This window comes from Somniosus microcephalus, chromosome 2 (genome assembly GCF_052327205.1).
Source record: "Somniosus microcephalus isolate GS21.2 chromosome 2, FLI_Smic_1.0, whole genome shotgun sequence".
NCBI classification, from domain to species: domain Eukaryota; kingdom Metazoa; phylum Chordata; class Chondrichthyes; order Squaliformes; family Somniosidae; genus Somniosus; species Somniosus microcephalus.
In genome coordinates this window covers 259612722-259637909 of record NC_140988.1, presented here as the reverse complement: position 1 = coordinate 259637909, position 25188 = coordinate 259612722, and the positions used below count along the sequence as shown (strand labels likewise).

Below are 25188 nucleotides of genomic sequence, written 5' to 3'. Positions count from 1 at the left end.
CATGAGTCTTCTGAGTCTTCTACTCCTCATTGCTCCTCTTGATTCTCTGGCTCTGACGTGTCCATTTCCTCCTCTGTGTCAGTGTCTAGCTGTGTGGTGGACACTTCTGTATCTGGCTCAATAAGTTGTAGGTTCGCCCGGATAGCCACCAGTTTCTCCACTCTCTTGTTAGTCAGCCTGTTGCGCACCTTTGTATGCGTATTCCCAAAAAGTGACCAGTTTCGATCAGAGGCCGCTGATGAAGGTGGGATTTGGAGTATCACCGATGCAATAGGTGACAGGGCCTCAGATGCACAAAGTCCCTTCCACCAGGTATGTGCACTGATATGCTTGCATGATTCCCATATCCCATCCCCATTCCAAAGACTTTGCTTGGTAGAGAACTTTGCCCACATCCAGATTGAGATGGTGTGAGAGGGTAGAAATCACACTGTAAGCGCTGTTGATCTGTTCTCCAGAAAGTATTGGTCTCCCAACATGCTTTGGGTCCAGTATGTATGCTGCAGCATGAATCGGCTTGACACAAAATTCTTGACGCGTCTGTATGAATTGAACAATTGCCTTCTCCTCTGCTTTGAGCAGCAGGGATGTGGGTAGGGCAATGCTGATTTGTTCTTTTAAATCAGTAAAAAGCCTGAGAACATCTGACAAGACAGCGTCATCTCCTTCAATCTGAGCAATTGCAGATGCTACTGGTGAGAGTAGTTTAAGGCTGCTAACCACTCTCTTCCCAAAACACATCATCCAGCAGTATTTTCTTGATGGTGGTTTCCATATCCCCAGACTGGGATATTGCCATTTCTTGCAGCGACTCCTTACCCTCCAGAAGGCTGTTGTACATTATGACAACGCCACCCCATCTAGTGTTGTTGGGCAGCTTCAGTGTGGTGTTCTTGTTCTTTGTCATTTGCTTGGAGTTGTAGGTTGCTGCAACTACCTGTTTTCCCCTGACATACTTAACAACTTGCTTGGCTCTCTTGTACAGTGCTTCCATGGTTCTCAAACCCATGATGTCCTTGAGGAGCAGGTTAAGCCCATGAGCTGCGCACCCAATAGACGTAATATGAGGGTAGGCCTCCTCCACTTGAGCTCAAGCAGCCTTCATATTCGCAGCATTGTCAGTAACTACTGCAAAGACCTTTTGTGATCCAAGATCGTTGATGACCGCTTTCAGCTCATCAGCAATGTATGTGCCTGTGTGTCTGTTGTCCTTCGTGTCTGTGCTCTTGAAGAACACTGGGAGAGGAGTGGAGACGATGTAGTTTATGATGCCCTCCCCTCGTACATTTGACCACCCATCTGAGATAACTGCACCACAGTCTGCCATCGCTATCGTTTCTTTGAGCTTTCCTTGGACTCTGTTATACTCAGCCTCCAGCAAATAAGTAGACAAAGCATGTCTGGTGGGAGGACAGTATGCAGGGCGAATAACATTGAAAAATCTCTTCCAGTACACATTGGCTGTGAGCATGAGGGGTGAGCCTGTTGCATATACAGCTCGAGCAAGGCACTCATCTGCATTTGTCTGGCTATGGTTATCCATTGTATCAAAGAACCTTCCAAGTGGGCCAGGAGTTGCTGATGATAAGGAGCCTGATGCTGAATGAGAACCATCATCTTCTTGAATGGAAGCAGAGGAACTCTGGGCTGACTGCTGTGAGCTTTGAGTGAAGTTGTTGCATTTGGTTAAATGCTGCTGCATCTTTGTGGCATTCTTTACATATGGCTTTCTACAGTGTTTGCACATGTACACAGTCTTTCCATCTTTAATGCCTGGGGTAAAATGCTTCCACACATCCGACGGTAAATGTGGCATTGTTCTATGCAGAGAAATAAAGGGCATTCATCTCTGTGTCAAACTGCGGTCGATCAGCACGATTGCAACAGGGTGAGTACATTTTTGCTGATGCTCCATGTGATGGAAGCATGACCTGTACACACACGATGCTACATCACCAGTAGTGTATTATTTTGTATATTTTAAATTGAAGGACAACAGAGTTCAACAAGTAACTGGTTTATTTGGTATAAAGTCTGATTTACTTACTGCATCATCACATCAGCAGAAAACAAAATGACTTCCCTCAGGACCCCTAACCTGGATCTTAAAAAAACTATAGCAGTCTTACAGATGCCTGCAGGCCAATCACAATTCGATATGCAAATATTACAAATAGAGGGAGCTAATCGCTCATCCACTCATCCAACCAATCAGGACACATTTGTTCACAGTCACACACAAAACTTGTAATTATTAAAACAAGCCAAGTAAGAAGATAAACATATATTGATTAAGAAATTCCTTAATAATTAAGAATCCATCTCTGTTAGTAATTTTAAGAGAGGACATGTGGGGGAAAAAAAAAGAAAAATACAAAAAAAACAATATTATGCTAGCATGTGCTTTTTTGGGCAAAATTCCCAAGCTAAACTTCCCGTGGAAAATTTCCGGAAATTTACCGGAAACTTTCCACCCCTTTGCAACCCTAGTCTGAATATCCTAGTGTTACATCCAGCCTGTAACCAAAGCCATCGAGGAATGGAAATTCACACTCTGTGCTGACTCTGTTAGGTGTATCAAGGAGGACCAATTCCCTCTGATCACCCCTGTTCGGACATGATTTTAATTTGATTGGGCCATTTGTAAAAGGGATGCCCTCCTCTTGTTGTATATACAGGGAACTCTCGTTTAAATGGCACCTAAATATCCAGAATTCTCTAATAACCGGCAAAATTCATACTCCGAAAACAACACCTCAATAACTGGAAATGTTGCCGAGTCCGAGTCTCCTGCGGTGGCTGAGTTTTTTAAATTTTTGTTTGTTAAAAATAGCTTCGGTAGATATAACTCTCCGTTATCCGGAATTTTTAATCAACCGGCACCATCCCGGTCCCGTCGGTGCCGGATACGAAAGAGTTTCCTGTAGTGGTATTGGGCAAACCCCTTGTCACTATTAGTCCTATTCAAAATAGAGTAATTGGTGCCCAGATTGCCTCATCATAATGGACTCCTTGATCTAGAGGCCTATAACAAATGTCATTTTTCAATCTGGTACCAATAACTTGATCCACCTGAACCCAAATAGCTTCAGCTGTACCCTGTGAAACAACTGAATCTAAAGAAAAATAAATTGGGAAAAAAATCATTAGAAATTGGCACATTGTATTTCAGTATTATTAAAATGACAGGATTGAAGGATATTTGATATGAAAATTTCCAATAGTCTCCAGAGGGTTTAGTATTAATGTAAGTATGTGTATGAGGCTCGTTGAATATATTTCTGGAGGTGTAAAATGCCATTAATTTTATCCCCTAAAATTTCCTAAAAATTTCCAATAAGTTCATCAAATTGAATAGTTACTCTTATTTATAGAGTTGATCCAGTAAAGTCTATGTATAGAATAATCTTTCTACATCAAGACATATGGAGGGAGAAGAATGATTGACCGATGGACTTAAGTTTTCTTTGTAGTACTGGGTGCATTTGTGAATTTATAGGGAAACGCTCATTTGAATTTTCTTTGTGCAGATATAGTCAGCAAAGCAAAAAAGGAATAAATCTTCTCGATGTGCTGAATTGAGGATAGAAATTGTCCACTGAGGTCTTAAATGAATCTCTGCAAATATCATTTCAAATCTATGGGTAGAAAAAATGAGCTTTCACTCTGATTGAGTTAGATTTAAATTAAGCAAATATAAATAAAGCTGATTATAAATGTATTCCAAATGGGGGCACACAAAAAGTACCTCGTAAATGTGAAGTTATTTTGTTGCATTGGTTCATTTTGGAATTGCTACATAAGTGTAACTGTGAGACGTGACTAATTGTGCTGGCTATGTTCAGTTGCCTTTGATATATTGCACAAAGACTTCTGGATTTACAAATAAGACAGGCCAGTGTATTAGGAGATGATTATGCTGGAATGAAAATTCTGGTGGTGCTTTGTTACCATGCATGTTGCTTGGCATCTCAAGATACATACAGTAATGTTCATTAAATAAAATTCTAGTCAAAATCCTTTCTGCTTTCTCCTTATCAAAGTGTTTTCAAAATCTTACATAAGAACATAAGAACATAAGAAATAGGAGCAGGAGTAGGCCAATCGGCCCCTCGAGCCTGCTCCCCCATTCAATAAGATCATTGTTGATCTGACCCTAACCGCCAATCTACTATCACAGAACCATCTCCTGAATCTAACAGAATTAGACACACGAAATAGGAGCAGGATCAGGCTACACGGCCCCTGGACCCGCTCCGCTACCCACAGGGCCATGACCGATCCGAACCTAGACTCATGTCCAAATTCCTGCCCGCTCCCCGTAACCCTTAATTCCCTTTACTTCTAGGAAACTGTCTATTTCTGTTTTAAATTTATGTAATGATGTAGCTTCTACAGCTTTTTGGGGCAGCATATTCCATGGACCTACCACCCTCTGAGTGAAGTAGTTCCTCCTCATCTCCGTTTCGAAAGAGCAGCCCCTTATTCTAAGACTATGCCCCCTAGTTCTAGTTTCACCCATCATCAGGAACATCCTCCCCGCATCCACCCGATCCAACCCCTTCACAATCTTATATGTTTCAATAAGATCGCCTCTCATTCTTCTGAACTCCAATGAGTAGAGTCCCAATCTACTCAACCTCTCCTCATATGTCCATCCCCTCATCCCCGGGATTAACCGAGTGAACCTTCTTTGTACTGATTCGAGAGCAAGTATGTCCTTTCTTAAGTATGGACACCAAAACTGTACGCAGTATTCCAGGTGCGGTCTCACCAATACCTTGTACAACTGAAGCAATACCTCCCTATTTTTATATTCTATCCCCCTAGCAATGAAAGCCAACATTCCATTGGCCTTCTTAATCACTTGCTGCACCTGCATACTAACCTTTTGAGTTTCGTGCACCAGGACCCCCAGATCCCTTTGTACTTCAGTACTTTCCAGTTTCTTGCCATTAAGATAATAACTTGCTCTACGATTTTTCCTGCCAAAGTGCATAACCTCACACTTTCCAGTATTGTATTCCATCTGCCAAATCTCTGCCCACTTACTTAGCCTGTCTATGTCCCCTTGCAGGTTTTTTATGTCCTCCTCACTCACTACTTTCCCTCCCATCTTAGTATCATCTGCAAACTTTGATATGTTACACTCGGTCCCCTCCTCCAAATCGTTAATATAGATTGTAAAGAGTTGGGGACCCAGCACTGACCCCTGCGGAACACCACTTGTTACTGATTGCCAGTCTGAGAATGAACCATTTATCCCAACTCTCTGCCTTCTGTTAGATAGCCAATCCTCTATCCATGCCAGAATATTACCCCCAATCCCGTGATTTTTTATCTTAAGCAATAATCTTTTGTGTGGCACCTTGTCAAATGCCTTTTGGAAGTCTAAATACACTACGCCCACTGGTTCACCTTTATCCACCCTATATGTTACTTCCTCAAAGAACTCCAGCAAATTTGTCAAACATGACTTCCTCTTCATAAAACCATGCTGACTTTGTCCTATTAAATTATGATTACCCAAATGTCCTGTTACTGTCTCCTTAATAATGGACTCCAAAATTTTACCTACCACAGATGTTAGGCTAACCGGTCTATAGTTTCCAGCCTTCTGTCTACTGCCCTTTTTAAATAAGGGTGTTACATTAGCAGTTTTCCAGTCTGCCGGGACCTTTGCTGAGTCCACGGAGTTTTGGAAAATTATTACCAATGCATCCACAATCCCTACCGCCACGTCCCTCAAGACCCTAGGATGTAAGCCATCAGGGCCAGGTGATTTATCCGCCTTGAGTCCCATTATTTTACCGAGTACCACTTCCTTAGTGATTTTGATCGTGTTTAGCTCCTCCCCCCCTTTAGCCCCCTGTTTGTCCAGTGTTGGGATATTCTTAGTGTCTTATACTGTAAAGACTGATACAAAATATTCATTCAGTGTTTTTGCCATCTCCATATTTCCCACCATTAATTTCTCGGTCTCATCCTCTAAGGGACCAACATTTACTTTAGCCACCCTTTTTCTTTTTATATAACTATAAAAACTCTTACTATCTGTTTTTATATTTTTTGCTAATTTACTTTCATAATCTATCTTCCCTTTCTTAATCGATCTTTTTGTTATTTTTTGCTGTCTTTTAAAGTTTTCCCAATCCTCTATCCTCCCACTAGATTTGACTACCTTATATGCCCTTGTTTTTATTCAAATACTATCCTTAATTTCTTTACTTAGCCACGGATGGCTGTCTTTTCTCTTACACCCTTTTCTTCTCGGTGGAATATATATTTTTTTGGAAGTTGTAAAGTAACTCCTTAAATGTACACCACTGATCATGTATCGTCTTACCCTTTAATCTATTTTCCCAATCCTCTCTACTCAATTCCGCTCTCATACCTTCATAGTCTCCTTTATTCAAGCTTAGCACGCTTGTTTGAGATCCAACCTTCTCATCCTCTAATTGAATATGGAATTCAACCATGTTATGGTCACTCATTCCAAGGGGATCCTTTACTAGGACATTTTTAATTAATCCCGTCTCGTTACACAGGACCAGATCTAAGGTTGCTTGCCCCCTGGTCGGTTCAGTTACATACTGCTCAAGAAACCCATCCCTAATACACTCAATGAACTCATCCTCAAGGCAGCCCTGCCCAATTTGATTTGTCCAATTAATATGATAGTTAAAATCCCCCATAATTATAGATGTTCCCTTATTACAAGCCTCAACTATTTCCTGATTGACACTCCGTCCAACAGAGTTGCAACTGTTCGGAGGCCTATAGACTACGCCCACTAGTGTTTTTTTCCCCTTATTATTCCTTACCTCCACCCAAACTGTTTCATTATCCTGATCTTTTGACCCAATATCATTTCTCTGTATTACAGTGATTCCTTCCTTTATTAACATAGCCACCCCACCTCCCCTTCCTTCCTGCCTGTCCTTTCTGATCGTTAAATAACCTGGTATGTTTAATTCCGAGGCATTGTCACCCTGCAGCCATGTTTCTGTAATGGCCACAAGATCATACCCATATGTAGTTATTTGTGCCATTAACTCGTCTATTTTGTTACGAATGCCACGTGCATTCAGATAGAGAACTTTCAAAGATGTTTTGTGACATTTAGTTCCTGCTTTTGCCCTTTTTATTACTTTACCTTTTACTCCATACCTTCTGCCCCTTCCTGTCACGCTCTGGTTTTTAATTTCCCCACTGCTACCTAAGTCTGTGACCTTCTCTGTTGTCATTTTTATTATTTGCTCTCTAGGGACCTCCCCCCCACTAGTTAGTTTAAAGCCCTCTCTACAGCCCTAGTTATATGATCTGCCAGGACTCTAGTCCCAGCACTGGCCAAGTGAAGCCCGTCCCAACGGAACAGCTCCCTCCTGCCCCAGTACTGGTGCCAGTGTCCCAGGAAGCAAAACCCATTTCTCCCACACCAGTCTTTGAGCCACGCTTTTAACTCTCTAATTTTATTTGTCCTAGCCAAATTCGCTCGTGGCTCAGGTAATAATCCAGAGATTATTACCCTTGTGGTTCTGCTTTTTAATTTGGCCCCTAGCTGCTCAAACTCCCTCAGCAGAACCTCCTTGTCCTATCTATGTCGTTGGTACCAACATGGACCATGACAACTGGATCCTCCCCCTCCCACTCCAAGTTTCTCTCCAGTCCAGAGGAGATGTCCTTAACCCTGGCACCGGGCAGGCAACACAGCCTTCGGGACTCTCGCTCTCGGCTGCAAAGAACTCTATCTATCCCCCTAACGATACTATCCCCTACCACTATAACATTTCTTTTAACTCCCCCCACTTGAATGGCCCCCTGCTCCACGGTGCTGTGGCCAGGTTGCTCATCCTCCCTGCAGTCCCTGTTCCCATCCTCACAGGGAGTAAGAGCCTCGAACCTGTTGGACAAGTGCAAGGGCTGCGGCTCCTCCAACACTACCTCCTGGATCCCCGTACCTGCCTCACTTCTAGTCACACCATCCTGACCCTGGCCACGGACTACATCTGAATTAATTAATCTAATTGGTGTGACTACCTCGTGATACACACAGTCCAGGTAACTCTCCCCCTCCCTGATGTGTCTCAGTGTTTGAAGCTCGGACTCCAGCTCTTCAACACGGAGCCGGAATTCCTCGAGCAGCCAACACTTACTGCAAATGTGATCACCGTGAGCATCAATGGTGTCCACCAGCTCCCACATATTGCAGCAGCAACACATCACCTGATCTCCCATTCTATGTAATTAATTAAATTTGATATTTTTAAATACCCTCTGTCCCGATTCTAGATGATGAATACCGCACCTTAGAAACTATAAACCAAAGAGATTTAAGCTTAAAAAGGGAGAAATACTTACCAACCAATCACTTACCCGCTTTCTGGTGACGTCACACTTGGATTACTTTTTACCTCTCTCCTTCCCTCCGAGTTCCCAGACTGGAGACTGGTAGGCCTTACCTGGTCTCTGGGACTTTTATAGCCCCGCTGCTGCCGCTGAAACACCTGCCGATGCACTGAGGCTTTAATGTAGAATTTTACACCACAGTTGAAACATCTGTTTCAAAATTCTTGACAACCTATTGAGGAGCTAATAAATCTTTTTTTTTAACAGGTTGTAGAAAATGTCCTAAAAGTGAATCCTATATTAGGTCCTCAGATGTTTCAGCCACTTCTTCCATCGGTCCTTAAAGGAATCTTGGATGGCGAGGTAGGAATTTAGAAATATAATGCATGGATGATGTATTCACATGCTCTTAAGCAATTTAGTAGAAATGTAAAGTTAAACAAAGCAATTGCAGAACAAGCATGCACATAGTTTACAAGAAAAACCCATGAAGAAGCTTGTAGGAATCTCCAGAGCATTCCTGCCCAGTAGCTTAATGAAATTCTTGTTAATAATGATAGAAATACTCAGAAATAATTTCTGTTGCTGGTTATTACCTTAAAGACATGGAGTGTATAAAAATCCTGTGGGGAAGGGCAATATTTCTTCGTACTAATTAATCAATATTTTAGAAGACTTTGCATTACGTATCAAATGTTTCTTAAATGGTTATTGCTAATGTGTTTGAGTCCCTGTTAAGAACCCATATCTGACATCTACTACTTGGCAGAATTTACTATTGGGAAGTTTTTACAGCTTTTTGAGTTTTGTATCAACTGTTTAAGACATGGGTGCTGTTAGTTTGTTTGACTCCCTGTTAAAATACATCTCCAAGTTCTAATTCCATGTACTCGGGAAAATTGACTTGCTCTCTGTGGGTAAGAATTATTTTTATAAAAAAGTTTTTTGTTGAGTTCATTAAAATTTGTATGATTCTTGCATTATACTATATTACAAGTTATAATGAAGTTACTTAATGAGGGTGTTTAGTACCTTTAGTTAGCTCGAGCTATTGACAGTTGACTGGGAAACCAAAGGAGAAATGCTGAGCTTTCATCTTATGAAACCACTTGCAATGTAGTCGCACTAAGTTTCAACAAAGAGGTCAGCATTTTAAGTAAAATCATTTAAGATGGCTTGCAGTCAGCCAGGAAACAGACAAATCACACCACTGCAAGAAAATTGAGCAGTTCCCTTGGTTTACACCACTGGATAGTAGCTTGCTTTTTTTCCCCCACACAACATGGAGAACTGAGTGTTTTACAAAGGAAGCCTTCAAAATTGATTTATTTTTTGACGTACATTTTTAAGAACATAAATGAGCCATGTTGTACAGATTTTTAAAAATATGCTGTTTGTAAAAACCATATTTTACTTTTATTATTTCCTTGTACTTCAGAAGTATCCAGTGGTAATGTCTACATACCTAGGTATCGCAGGACGGGTACTATTGCAAAATACGGGGTTCTTCTCTTCCCTTCTTAACCAGATTGCATTAGAACTCAACCAGGAGGTAAGTGCTAACAAGTGCAATTCTTGAAACGTGTTAGCCCAGTTGAAATTGGCATCTGTTTACTGAAATCCAAGAGCATTTCACAAAAATTACTTCTGCCTCAAATGCTGTGCTTAGCTTGATCGAGATATTCTTGCCTTTCATTAATGAGCAGCAAATAAGTGTGTCAGGTTTGGAAACTGACAGTTGTACATTACCCAGAAGGTAGGAAAAGTAGTATAGCAAAGGTGGACAACTGAAATTTCAATACTATTGCAGATAATTAAATTGACTGCAAAATAGCAAAGTACAACCTCACACCAACCAAGTGCATGAAGAGGAGGAGCAGTTTTTTTTTCTCTGGATGTGAGTGATATTGACCAGACTGCATTTATTGCCCATCCTTAAATGCCCCGAGAAGGTGGTGATGTGCCTTGAACTGCTGCAATCCTTGTAGTGATGATTCTTTCGTGATGGTACTATTTTTTTTCCCCATTCCCTCCCCCCCACCCCCCAAAAATTAAATAATTTAGGATGCAGTTATGCTGCCACTCTCGAGGCTGTGCAAAAGCACATTGATGAGAAAGTTGCAGTGTCACTATGGCGTCTGATCTGACTTCCAAGTGCACTAAAACTGAGAGGTGTAAAAACCCTCTGCAGGAGGCTGTCTTACATGGGTTTGAGCTTACACTCTATGCAGTATGAGTCCAGGCTTGTATAAAGCCACATTTTAAAAGTGCCTGGACACTTGATAATTATTTTACTTTTGGTAGGTAGGTGGTTTTGCCCTTGTTCTTCTAACCTTAAATGTTACCTGTCTGGGAGTGGAGCTCTCCACATGCATTTAAATGCATATGCACAGATGTCACTGACCTTGATGACGGATGCAACAATACATGGTAGACAGTATAAAATCTGGTCTGCTGGCCGTGCTTTGCTATCCACAGATACCAGTTTGAGATGGATAGCAGCAAATCAATTGCAGCTGTGAATATTTATTAACTAAATTGAACTCTAAATATTGAATTTTAAAATCCACTTTGAAAAGATGTAACATAAAGTCTCATCTTGAAATATTTAGCTTGCGTCTCTGCCTATGATACATTCATATTGGCAGTATTTCACAGCCACTTTTCAGTTCCACTGAGAGCACCATTGGTGGTTTGATTCTTTATATGGTCTATTTTTTCTTTGCAGCAGAATTCACTATTAAGGCCATATATTGGGAATGTTTGGCTTGTGGATTACCAACTTCTTATCATTGTTATTGTGAAAAGATATCCGTGGAAAGGTTGCATTTAATGTGGCTTTAAAATAAAATAAAATTAAGTGATCCAGATGCACCACGTGGTATAATTGAAGATGAGCAGAGAGAGAACCAAAGCCAGGGGTTTGAAGGCAGAATTTGAATTGTGTTAGTCAGATGTAAGCATGAAGTACAGCTAGTGCTTTTTGATCTATTTTCCTTTTGTTCCTCCAGTACACCACATATGATCAAAGTTGTGATCCATAGAAAAGTAGTATTTTAACTAGATAGCATTAAAGTGTGACTGTAATTGCAGCTTTTTCTCATTGTCTTTGTAAAGCTTCAGAAAACCAATTTTACTGTGTGCGTATATGCTGATACAATTATTGTAATTATTTTTACTAAAGAATGTCTCCTCCCTTTACCTGTCTGTGTTATCTTCAGCTAGAAGAAAGGCAAATTGATCCATTGAGTGTTTTTCTTGAGCAGAATTCTGTTTGGTTTGAACATTTGTGTCTACATACAATTAGGAACCTTTTTTCCCATTAGCTTGACAACTTGTTAGTCCCGTAAAGGAGGGTTTCTTTTAAGATCCTCAAGATCTTCAAATTGCAAAGTGCTTGTAAATTGTTTGATGTATATTTTTAAGATTTATTTTGTTTACTTTATTTTCCTTACCAATTTTCTCCCCTTCCCTCCTCTTCTGAAGGAGTTGGCTCCTTCCTGAGGTCCTTTACTGGGGTCAGTCATCATCAGGTACTTCATCCAAATGGTCATTATTTCATGAGCATCTTGATATCAATGTCAGCAAACTCTTTTGAGTATGGAGGGCATCTCCTCTGAACCCAATGCTGTCCTCAGCCAACCTTCACATATATACTTCCAGCAGGCGTCGCCGGATAATGATCAGGAGCAAGAACCATCGCTGACTTTCTCCTTCCTAACCCGGGACGCTGACGGAAACTTTAGTGTCTCTACCGATATCCTGCCTGATAGCTAACTCAGCGGGAAGCATAGATTGAACCTGTGACCTTCCTCATCTGTATAGCCCAACCACTAACTTGGTAATTTTGCTGACCGTTTAAGGCATTTCTCAGTGTGCTATGATTCAGCATTAATACTCAATACATTAGTGCACATGTAAAATAACTGATGCTAATCATGTGTCACCATAGACCAGTCAGAACTAGTGTTGGTCCATGTTAATCAAGTGACACCACAAACTACAAAAGCACACGAAGCACTCTACTTTGTAGAACATCACACGTGCAGGCTTTGTCGTTAGTCTCCGAGGATGCATTGGAGTTTACAGCTCTCACTTATAGAAACATCATGGGACATATTTTGCTGTAGCAGGGCAGCTAACGGCAAAATAAACAGCACAAGGATGGAGAAGGAAGTGTAACTTAGAGTGGGTAAAGTCAATGTCAAATCAGGTGCAGAAATAGAGAGGGAAAGAAAGATTGGATTAAGTGAGAGAGAGAAAAGAGACAGAAAGGAAAAGTAATTTAAAAAAAAAAAATATTTTACATTTTTTTTAAATCTCCAAAAACAGTTGGTGGGGAAACTTTTAGAGACAATAATCTGGGACAAAATTAAATGGCAATTGGAGAAGTATGGGCTAATAAATGAAAGTCAGCACGGATTTGTGAAAGGCAAATCGTGATCAACTAACTTGATTGAGTTCTTTGAAGATACGGAGAGGGTTGATGAGGGTAGTGCAGTTGATCACTCTTAAAAGAGCGTTCGACCAGCTGTTCAGCTCTTCCTTCCACCGTCTGTGTGCAAGCCCTTGGGGTGTCACTTTTTATTCTCTTTTTAGGGGTGGGCCTGAGGCCAAGTTATTGACAAGACCATTTAACCTATAGAGGTTCCTCCAAAACTTCATCAACAGGTTAAGTTCTTTGTCTTGGTGCTTGGATGAAAGCCCTCCCCAAAAGAGGGTCTCATTACTTCATCCTAGTTTTCATTATTTGAAGGTTCCTCCATTGGAATCCATCTTATCTCTTTTTACTCTCTCTCCCCCTTAACCCAGCAAGTACAAGGCCCCAGTCAGAGCTGTCACACATTAACCAGTCGCTATCTCACCACTCTGACCTTCACAAGTAAGGTCTATGATTTACTCCCTTTTTCTGCTGTGAACTTTTCTCTCAGAACTTTTACATTCCCATGAATTATTGTTTTGCGCTGTTTTCAGTGTTCAATAGCTGTTGCTTTATACTTTTTTTCCCCTTTCAAAAATACATAGCAACTTGCAGCTGCTTGGGCTATCTCACCTTCATCTAACAAACCTGTGGAGATTATAATATGGTTATTAGTAATAATGGAAGAAACATAGGTTGGGCCTTTACTGGCCAAATTAAAGATACATTAACAAAGTCAAAACCCTAACTTACAAGCAACAGATAACTAGCCTGGCAGGGCCATCCTATGGGCCCCCGTGTGGAATGTTTATGTTTCACCTAATCTAACTGATTAAAAAGACTGTCTCAAATTCTAATGCAAGCTTTCCAGGAAAACAAAACTTATCATTTAAAAACAGTATTATTCATGTAGCCATATACATTTTTAGGCACCCCTAGTTTCTAACACAGTGGCAGCATTGATATAAAATTGGCTAAGGGACAGAAAGCCAAGAGCAGTGGTGAACGGTTGTTTTTCAGACTGGAGGGGGAAGTATAGAGTGGTGCTCCCCAGGTGTCGGTATTAGGACCACTGCTCTTTTTGATATACATTAATGACCTAGACTTGGGTATACAGGGCATAATTTCAATGTTTGCAGATGAAACTAAACTCAGAAATGTTGTAAACAATGAGGAGGGCAGTAACATACTTCAGGAGGACATAGACTGGTAAAATGGGCAGACGCAAGCTCCCCGCCTGAGGCAGCCGGTGACTAGTCAGTGACTCAGTCCCCACAGAAGCACAAATTGCTGCCTTGTTGCATTCCTACATTGTTCCCTCCTTCCTTACTCTTGCTCACTCTCTCCTCTCCTTTCTAATGGGACTGGCATGTTCTTCAATTGATCTCAGAATTTCTGTCACTATTACTTTTGTGTACCTCTTTTTTCATTTGATGTCTTTCTTGAGAATATTTGCTAGCTCTCTGCCACCCACAAGATCTTAGCTACGAAAATCAAGAAGTAGAATCAGTTTGGGTGGAGCTAAGAAACAGCAAGGGGCAGAAAACATTGGTGGTAGTTGTTTATAGGCCCCCAAGCAGTAGTTGTAATGTAGGGCAGAGTATAAATCAGGAATGTAGAGGCGCATGCAACAAGGGTAATACAGTAATCATGTGGGACTTTAATCGACATATAGACTGTGTTATAAATCTCATCATTCATCAAGAAACTACTCATGAAATAACGCTGGACGGCCTGCTGGTGGCGCCGTCCAAGGAGTATAAATACTCAGGCGTGGGCCCAGCTTTCCAGGGGCATTTTGTAAGACAAGGAACTAGTGAAGTACAACTAGACCTCCATGTTCTGAAACAAGTTGATTAAAGCCTTGCTTTATGCTCAAACCAAGTGCATAGTGAGTTTTATTACGTCAGACTAGGCAAACCAAATTTGCATTAATGGTGTGGAGGACTAATTCATGGAATGTATACAAGATAGTTTTCCAGATCAGTATGTTGAGGAACCAACTAGGGAACAGGCTATTTTAGATCTAGTATTGTGCAATGAGAAAGGGTTAATTAATAACCTTGTAGTAAAGGGGCCTTTAGGGAAGAGTGACCATAATATGATAGAATTTTATATTGAGTTTGAAAGTGATTTAGTTAAATCCGAATACAAAAAGAAAATACTGCAGATGCTGGAAGTCTGAAATAAAAGCAGAAAATGCTGGAGAAACTCAGCAGGTCAGGCAGCACCTGTGAAGAGAGAAACAGAGTTAATGTTTCAGGTCGATGACCTTTCGTCAGAACTGGAAAAAAGCAGGAAATGGGACAGATTTTTAAGCAAGTGTAGCGCTGGGAAAGGGGGGAGGGGATGAAAGAACAAAAGGGAAGGTCTGTGATAGGATAGAAAGCGGAAGCGGCTAAGAGATATTAAAGGCAAAAGGAGATGGTAATGGGACAGGTTAAGAAACAAAGGATGGCTCTAGATGAAGTGTAAATTGCGCTGGCAGAATGAAAGACAGCTGCCATGTGGGGGGAGAAGCAAAAAAGACAGACAGAGTGTGGATAAAACATATATATATGATGGGGGCCGAGGTTATGATCTGAAATTGTTGAACTCTATGTTGAGTAAATCCGAAACTGGGGTCTTAAATCTAAACAATGCAAACTATGTAGGTATGAGGGGCGAGTTGACTAAGGTAGATTGGGAAACTGCATTAAAAAGTATGACAGTGGACGAGCAATGACTAGCATTTAAAGAATTAATACATAATTTACAACAAATATACATTCCTTTAAGGCACAAAAACCCCACAGGAAAAGTGGTCCAACCGTGGCTAACGAGAAGTTAAAGATAGTATTAGATCAAGGGAAGAGGCTTATAATGTTGCCAAAAAAAAGTATTAAGCCTGAGGTTTGGCAGCAAAAGAGGACCAAGAAATTGATGAAGAAAGGGAAAATAGAATGAGAGTAAACTAGCGAGAGACATAAAAACAGACTGTAAAAGCTTCTATAGGTATGTAAAAATGAAAAGATTATCGAAAGTAAATGTGGGTCCCTTACAGGCTGAGACAGGAGACATTATAATGGGGAATAAGGAAATGGCAGAGAAATTAAACAAATACTTTGTGTCTGTCTTCATGGAAAAAGACGCAAAAAAAATAGTGGAGAACCAAGGGTCCAGCAAGAATGAGGAACTGAAAGAAATTAGTATTAGTAAAAAAATAGTACTGGAGAAATTAATGGGACTGAAAGCCGATAACCCTGGACCTGATGGCCTACATCCTAGGGTTTGGATAGAGGTGGCTATAGAGATAGTGGATGCATTGGTTGTCATCTTCCAAAATTCCATAGATTCTAGGAACGGTTCCTGCGGATTGGAAGGTAGCAAATGTAACCCTACTATTTAAGAAAGGGAGAGAGAAAACGGGGAACTACAGACCAGTTAGCCTGACATCAGTAGTAGGGAAAATGCTAGAATCTATTATTAAGGACATGGTAACAGGACACTTAGAAAATAATAATGGGATTGGGCAGAGTCAACACGGATTTATGAAAGAGAAATCGTGTTTGACAAAGCTGTTAGAATTTTTTGAGGTTGAAACTAGCAGAAAATAAAGGAGGGGGAACCAATGGATATGATGTATTTGAATTTTCAGAAGGCATTCGATAAGGTGCCACACAAGTGGTTATTAAACAAAATTAGGGCTCATGGGATTGGGGATAATGTACTAGCACGAATTGAGGATTGGCTAATGGACAGAAAACAGAGAGTAAGAATAAACAGGTCATTTTCGGGTTGGCAGGCTGTAACTCGTGGGGGACCGCAAGGATCAGTGCTTGGACCTCAGCTATTCACAATCTACATCAATGATTTGGATGAAGAGACTGAATGTAATATATCCAAGTTTGCTGATACGTTTGATGGGAAACAAAGTTGTGAGGAGGATGCAAAGAGGCTTCAAGGGAATATAGACAGGCTAAATGAGTGGGCAAGAACATAGCAAATGGAATATAATGTGGAGAAAGGTGAAGTTATCCACTTTGGTAGGAAAAATAGAAAAGCAGAGTATTTTTTTAAATGGTGACAGATTGGGAAATGTTGGTGTTCAGAGGGACCTGGGTGTCCTTATACACGAATCACTGAAAGTTAACATGCAGGTACAGCAAGCAATTAGGAAAGCAAATGGTACATTGGCCTTTGTTACAAGAGGATTTGAGTATAAAAGTAATGACGCCTTACTGCAATTATATAGGGCCCTGGTGAGACCACACCTGGAGTATTGTGTACAGTTTTGGTCTCCTTTCCGAAGGAAGGGTATACTTGCTATAGAGGGAGTGCAACTTGGTTCACCAGACTGGTTTCTGGGATGGGGGCCTCCTCCTATGAGGAGAGATTGAGTACGCAAGGCCTATATTCTCTAGAGTTTAGAAGAATGAGAGGTGATCTCATTGAAACATACAAACTTCTTACAGGGCTTGACAGGGTAGATGCAGGGAGGATGTTTCCCTTGGCTGGGGAGTCTAAAACCAGGGGTCACAGTCTCAGAATAAGGGGTCAGCCATTTAGGACTGAGATGAGGAGAAATTTCTTCACTGAAGGTGGTGAATCTTTGTAATTCTCTACCCCCAGAGGGCTGTGGAGGCTCAGTCATTGAGTATATTCAAGGCAGAGTTCGATAGATTTTTGGATATTAAGGGATATGGGGATAGTGCAGGAAAGTCGAGATGCGGTAGATGATCAGCCATGATATGACGGAGCAGGCTCAATGGGCCGAATGGCCTATTCCTCCTATTTCTTATGTTCTTATGCTCCTAAGGTCATAAGGTTGCTTAAAGCCTGATGTTTGGTGCATTAATGTTGAGCTGCTTCACTGAACATTGGACCATTCTATGTCAAGCTTACTATTTCGATAGCTCCACCTGATTCCAGAGTGAAATGTATGAACCATCCCCATTATATTACTTCATTTATTTTCTATTTCTCAGTTCTCACACTGGAGAATAAAACTGTGCAAGTGGAAGATAGGGACCTGGATTTTGTGGTAATAATAACGGTGAGGCAACCACACATGCAAAGTTAAACGTGGAAATCCGGAAGTTGGTGTCTGAGTTGCCCTGCTTCTACAGAAGCTTCGCTATGCCGGTATCTCGCCTAAATACTTGTCATTGAAACACATAGAATGTGTGAGAAAATGCACCAGAAAAAGTTGAGGCCTGTCCATGCTTGTGTAAGTTTTCACAAATCTGGAGTGCAGCCTGTTTGCATTTATTAAACAGATTTAAATGAACAAGGTGTGCAATAGGCTCAGCTAGTTAGTGCATAGATAGAATGATCATAAAATCTGCTTTTATGCATGGATATATGGGCATTCTGTAATCTTCCTCCACGGAGTGATAAGTCTTTCATTTAAGAGCTAGTCTAGATGCAGCAATAAGAAAATGGTAGAATTAACCTTCCAGAAGGTCAGGATTAAATGGGCTGAAGGGCCTCTGCACCTAAACTTATATGCTGTGATCTGTTGGATAAACTGGATAAAGTTTGTTCCTTGGAATTTGAATATACATTCATGATCAGTTGTGGGCTAATCTGGGCAATATTCATGAGATGGCAAAGCTGCTGCACCTTGGATATTTTTGACACACAAGCCAGGACACCTGTGTAATGATATCAGCAAATAGTGATGGTATTTGCCTGTTTGATTATTATGCCTTACCAGCATATTTGCCTGTTTGATTATTTATGCCTTACCAGCAGAGGGCATGTGAGAGAGAGAGTTTAGTTTTAGTTTCGCTTTAGATGGATCTCTAACATGGTGTCTCCTGTAATGCTGTTAACTTAGATGAACAAGCTTTAGATTAAAAGACATTCTCTTTCATGAATGTGTCGTCATTGAACCCACATACAAATCAATACAACCTGCCCTATGTATTATCTATGCCACATTATATGACAGCAATTTACTTTTATATAGCGCCTTTAACGTAGTACAATGTCCCAATGACTGAGAATAACAGCTTCCTGCTGGATTTTGAGAAAAGGCTGATGATGCTGTTCATTTCAGGCAGCAGCCTATTTTTGGACAAAATATGAAATAAAAACTCCGAAAAGCCTGAACACATACCAACAAAACCTATGGTTCATTCTAAGTATGTCCTTAAAGAAACAATGTCAGTCCAGGTCAAGAAACTGACTTCCTTTCCGACTAGGGGAAGATTGGCTTCATGATTGATGCCTTCCAGTCAGGGCTGTAAGCAGGGACAAGAAAGAAAAAGACCAAAGCCTCCACTTCCTCTTATATCCAATCATTCTCAGGCAAAATTGGCTGCTAAGTTTGCCTATGTAAAAACTGACTACACTTCAAAAGTAATTAATTGGCTGTAAAGCACTTTGGGACTTTCTGAAGATGCGAAAGCCGCAATATTGCAAACTAGACTTCAGTGGAGATTGCATCTGTCAGTTGGACAGAGATGCACCCAATTTTGTCAATTCCTGTGTGAGAGAGATGTCGGTGAAGAACTATGACCTACGTTTTGTGGGTTTCCATCAAAGTTTTAGGAGAGAGAGCATTTCAGGACAGCTCTGGAGAGGTATGGACATAAGCCTTTTAGCATAAAGTTTATAAACCATAGGAACAATTTTGGATTATCCATCTTAAATGCTGCTTTTTTTAAGCAATGAGAGCCATCATCTGCATCATCAGACCGGTCACCAGTGGTGTCCCGCAGGGATCAGTGTTGGGACCATTGCTCTTTACTATTTTTATTAATGATCTGGATGTAGGTGTTGGGGGCACAATCTGCAAATTTGCAGATGATACCACAATCTGTGCGACTGTTAGAACTGTAGATGATGCTTGTCTGCTTCAGGCAGATCTTAATGTGTTGGGAGATTGGGCTCAAGACTGGAAAATGATGTATAACTTAGATAAGTGCAGTGTTACGTATGTGGGCTGGGGAAATGCTCAACATTAATATACCCTTCAGGAAAAGGCATAAAAGACGATGGCGATAGAAAGAAATTTGGGCATTCTAGTGCTTACCTCCTTAAAGGTACATGAGCAATGCTGTGTAGCGATAGCTAGAGCAAATAGGGTGTTGGGGTGTATCCATAGGACAATTGAGTACAAGACGAGGCATACCGTTTTGTCCTTGTACAAGACCTTAGTCAGGCTGCACTTGGAATACTGTGTCCAGTTTTGGTCTCCTCACATAGTGGGTGATATTGAGGCTTTGGAAAGGGTGCAGAGGAGGGCCACTAGACTAATTCCCAGTCTAAAGCATCTTAGTTATCAAGATAGGCTAAAAGAGTTGTGACTCTATACTTTACAGAAGTGTAGACTTAGGGGGGGATCTGATTGAGGTTTATCAGACAATGAAGGGTCTAGATTGTGTTCCTGCTGACAGTTTATTTGAATTAAATAGGTTGGGCAGGACCAGGGATCACAACTTTAAATTGTATAAGGCTAAATCTAGGTTAGATGTCAGGAGGTGGTTCTTTTCCCAGAGAATAGTGGACCACTGGAACAGGCTGCCATCTCATATGGTGGAAGAGAACTCGCTGAATCATTCAAGCGAGAGCTGGATTTGTTTCTGGCTGGGGCGGAGATCACCTCTTACAGGAAGTAGGTACTGCAAGGAATTCAGGGCCAGAGTGATCTCCTGAACTAATTTTGATCGCCGAGATGGGCCGGAGAGGAAATTCTCAATTTTTTTCCCCCAAATTGGCCTGGGTTTTTTATCTTTTTTCTGCCTCTCCCAGGAGATCACATCATTTCAGATGGGTTGGAGTGTATATGTTGTGATACACAAGGTATCACAATTGTTTGGGACAGGCTCAATGGACCAGATGGTCTTTACCTGTCAGTCATTGTTCGTATACAAAGCTGCCTCCCTGCCCACCTATTTTTTTCTTTTTCTGACTTACCACCTCTTCAAACTGCTCGACTGTTATGTTTTATTATGTTTCAGTAGCCTTGATACTTATTTGACTTGAAGTGCTGGATCAGTCAAAATTTTCTTCAACTTAACATAAGTAAAGGTGAAGTCACTGTCTTCAGCTCCTGTCAGCATCTCCTCTCCTCAAATCCATCACTGCCCTTGGTTTAAATGGTGAGAAAGTATTAAATGTTGGTGTTCAGAGGGATTTGGGTGACCTTCTACACGAAACACAGAAAGTTAACATGCAGGTGCAGCAAGCATTTAGGAAAGCAAATTGTATGTTAACCTTTATTGCAAGGGGTTGGAGTATAAGAGTAAGGAAGTCTTGCTGCGGTTGTACAGGGCTTTGGTGAGACCACACCTGGAGCACTGTGTACAGTTTTGGTCACCGTACCTTAGGAAGGATATACTTGCCTTAGCGGGGGTGCAGCGAAGGTTCACTAGATTGATCCCTGGGATGAGAAGGTTGTCCTATGAGGAGAAATTGAGTAGATTGGGCCTATACTATCTGCAGTTTAGAAAACTGAGAGGTGATCTCATTGAAACATATAAGATTCTGAGAGGGCTTGACAGTGTAGATGCTGAGAGGGTATTTCCCCTGGCTGGAGATTCTAGAACTAGGGGGCATATTCTCAGGATAATGGGTTGGCCATTTAGAACTGAGATGAGGAGAAATTTCTTCACTCAGAGGGTTATGAATCTTTGGAATTCTCTACCCCAGAGGGTTGTGAATGCTCAGTCGTTGAGTATATTTAAGGCTGAGATCAATAGATTTTTGGACTCTTAAGGGAATCAAGGGATATGAGGATCAAGTGGGACAGTAGAGTTGAGGTCGAAGTTCAGCGTAATCTTTTTGAACAGTGGAGCAGACTCGAGGGACCAATAAGGCCTACTCCTGCTCCTAATTCCTACGTTCTTATATTCTTATGCCCCTGAGGCTAAATCCAGAGGCATGAAACCTCAGTGACCTGTTCAATCATGAGCTGAGCATCCTAATCCTTATCTGGTCTTTTACCAAGGACACTGCCTTTTACCTGCAGAACATTGTTTTCTTGTGCCTGTTCTTACTGCCAAAATTTTAATCCATACTGCTCATTCTCTGTTCCCTACTCTCTATCATTGCTAACCCTTCTTTCAGCCATCATGTCTCTACTCGAGTTCTCTCATCAGCATTTTTGCTTTGCCACCCCCTATCTTCAAAAGCATCTTAAAAACCTTTCTGTTTCATTGTGCCTTCAGCCATCCCACCCTCAATCATTGCTTGGTGCCCACTTTTCTTTTGTCTTTTTTTTGGCACAGACATGTTTTCTTTGTGTGAGGAGAGCTGCAGGAATATAAGCTGCTTTTGTAATAGCAGTGGATCTCAATGCTGCTTCGTTTAAGCAAAAGCCTGGGGCAATGGAGGAAGATTACAGAACGACCATCGACCCCTGTACTAAACAGGGGTCGATTTTGTGACAGGATCGGACAAAGTCAACATGGATTTACAAAAGGTAAATCGTGCTTGACTAATCTACTGGAATTTTTTGATGATGTAACAATAAAATAGATAAGGGAGAATCAGTGGATGTGGTGTATTTGGACTTTCAGAAGGCTTTCGATAAGGTCCCACATAAGAGATTAGCGTGTAAAGTTAAGGCACATGGGATTGGGGGCAAGGTATTGACTTGGATAGAGAACTGGTTGGCAGATAGAAAGCAAAGAGTTGGAATAAACGGGTCTTTTTCCGAGTGGCAGGCAGTGACTAGCGGGGTACCGCAGGGATTGGTCCTTGGACCCCAGCTATTCACAATATATATTAATGATAATGATCTAGACAAGGGAACTAGATGTAATATCTCCAAATTTGCAGACGACATAAAGCTGGGTGGGCGTGTGTGCTGTGAGGAGGATGCCGAGAAACTACAGGATGATTTGGACAGGTTGGGTGATTGGGCAGAAGCATGGCAGATGCAATATAACGTGGATAAATGTCAGGTTATCCACTTTGGTGTCAAAAACAGGAAGGCAGATTATTATCTGAATGGCAATAGATTGGGAGAAGGGGAAGTGCAACGAGACCTGGGTGTCCTTGTGCACCAGTCGCTGAAGGTAAGCATGCAGGTGCAGCAGGCGGTTAAGAAGGCAAATGGTATGTTGGCCTTCATAGCGAGAGGGTTTGAGTACAGGAACAAGGATGTCTTGCTGCAGCTGTACAGGGCCTTGGTGAGACCACACGTTGAGTATTGTGTGCAGTTTTGGTCACCTTATCTGAGGAAGGATATTCTTGCCATGGAAGGAGTTCAGCGAAGATTCACCAGGCTGATACCTGGAATGGCAAGAATGACGTATGAGGAGAGATTGGGATGATTGGGCTTGTACTCGCTGGAGTTTAAAAGAATGAGAGGGGATCTCATTGAAACTTATAAAATTCTGGCAGGACTGGACAGACTCGATGCAGGGAGGATGTTCCCGATGGTCGGGGAATCCAGAACCAGGAGTCACAGTCTAAGGATAAGGGGTAGGCCTTTTAGGACAGAAATGAGGAGGAATTTCTTCACCCAGAGTGGTGAACCTGTGGAATTCTCTACCACAGAAGGCAGTAGAGGCCAATTCATTAAATAGATTCAAGAAGGAGTTGGATATATTTCTTAAGGGGAGAAAGCAGGGACCAGCTACTGAACTTGGATGATCGCATTGAATGGCGGAGCAGGCTAGAGGGGCCGAATGGCCTACTGCTGCTCCTATCTTCTATGTTTCTGTGTTATGGCCATTCTTCCCATGCACTAATCAGCTGAGCCGACTGCACAACTTGTTCATTTAAATCTGTTCAATATGTGCAAACAGGCTGCACTCGAGATTTGTGAGAATGCACAATTGCCCATTACCCTGCAGTTGTAAATAAAGAGAAAATTTTGAGTCCGATGCTTTCCTTACAATGCAACTGCAAAATAATAAAAATATATACTTTGTTTTTTTTCTTGGCCACTAGCCAAGCATAACATCAACATGTATTAGTGCTAACACAATGCTATTTTTCCTCACTGCAATAATAAACTATACATTTTATATTGTTCTTGAAATCAAAATTTGTGCAGCACAGCAATTCCCTGTGAGCAAATAACGCCTTGATTATATATTTTCTTAACTGCTGAAAAAGCTAGCAGACTAGCATTCCAGAGACCTGTCACACTGTCACACAGCTTTATCTTCTGACATGGCTTTTTTTAATCAATTTTTTGGCCAGTTTGCCTTATGATTATCATTCTATCATCTCATAGCTGCTTTGTATTTATCAGAAACCTAAAATGAGAAAGAGAGGTGAGTTGAAATCAGATGCTGCATAAAAGACTTAGATTTAGGAGGCTATGCCTGCCTTTTCGTGGGATATGTGGAACACTCTTTGTTCCAGTCCTACTCGGGTCCCCTACCTCACCTCTTTTTCCGGTACATCGATGACTGTATCGGTGCCTCTCCTGCTCTCGCCCTTAACTAGAAAATTTCATTCACTTTGCTTCCAATTTCCACCATTCCCTCACCTTCACATGGTCCATCTCCGACTCTTCCCTTCCCTTCCTCGACTTCTCTGTCTCCATCTCTGGGGATAGGTTATTGACTAATATTCACTACAAGCCCACTGACTCCCACAGCTACCTGGACTACAATTCCTCCCACCCTGCCTCCTGTAAGGACTCTATTCCATTCTCCCAGTTTCTCCGTCTCAGCCGCATCTGCTCCGACGATGCCACCTTTCATACCAGTGCTTCCGACATGTCTTCCTTTTTCCTCAACCGAGGATTCCCCTCCACTGTAGTTGACACGGCCCTCGACCGTGTCCGTTCTATCTCCTGTACTTCTGCCTTCACCCCTGCCCCTCCCTCCCGGAACCACGATAGAGTTCCCCTTGTCCTCACCTTTCACCCCACCAGCCTCCACATTCAACGGATCATCCTCTGCCATTTCCGCCACCTCCAGCGTGATCCCACCACCAAACGCATCTTCCCCTCACCTCCCCTTTCAGCATTCCGTAGGGCCCGCTCCCTCCGCGACACCCTAGCCCACTCCTCTACCACCCCCAGCACCCCTTCCCCTTCGCCCGACACCACCTTGTGCAAGCGCAGGAGATGCAACACATGCCATTTTACCTCCCCCCTTCCCACTGTCCAAGGCCCCAAACACCCCTTCCAGGTGAAACAGCGATTTACTTGTACTTCTTGCAATTTAGTATACTGTATTCACTGCTCACGAGATGGTGTCCTCTACATTGGGGAGACCAAATGCAGATTGGGTGACCGCTTTGCGGAACACCTCCGTTCAGTCCATAAGGGGGACCCCGAGCTCCCAGTTCTAGTGTCCGAGGATCAATAATACTCAGACTGCAAGAGAACAATAAAACAGGTATTTACTGAACAGAGAGTAATTCAAGACTGAAATACAGAAGCCTGCTATGGCTTTATATACAGGGGTGGTCACTGCCGGTACTGCAGTATAGAATCAGTTCTTCTCTTCAAGGCACATACA

The 25188-nt window shown here is 41.7% G+C and overlaps 1 protein-coding gene across 1 annotated transcript in view; it reads left to right on the top strand.

Annotated features, from left to right (window-relative positions):
• ipo11 (importin 11) overlaps positions 1–25188 on the top strand; it is an 880228-nt gene that overhangs the window by 539103 nt on the left and 315937 nt on the right. Inside the window, exons 24-25 of the mRNA XM_085965921.1 lie at positions 8617–8712; positions 9788–9901. Of these exons, the coding sequence (XP_085822047.1) occupies positions 8617–8712; positions 9788–9901 (210 nt within the window). The remainder of the gene's footprint in view (positions 1–8616; positions 8713–9787; positions 9902–25188) is intronic.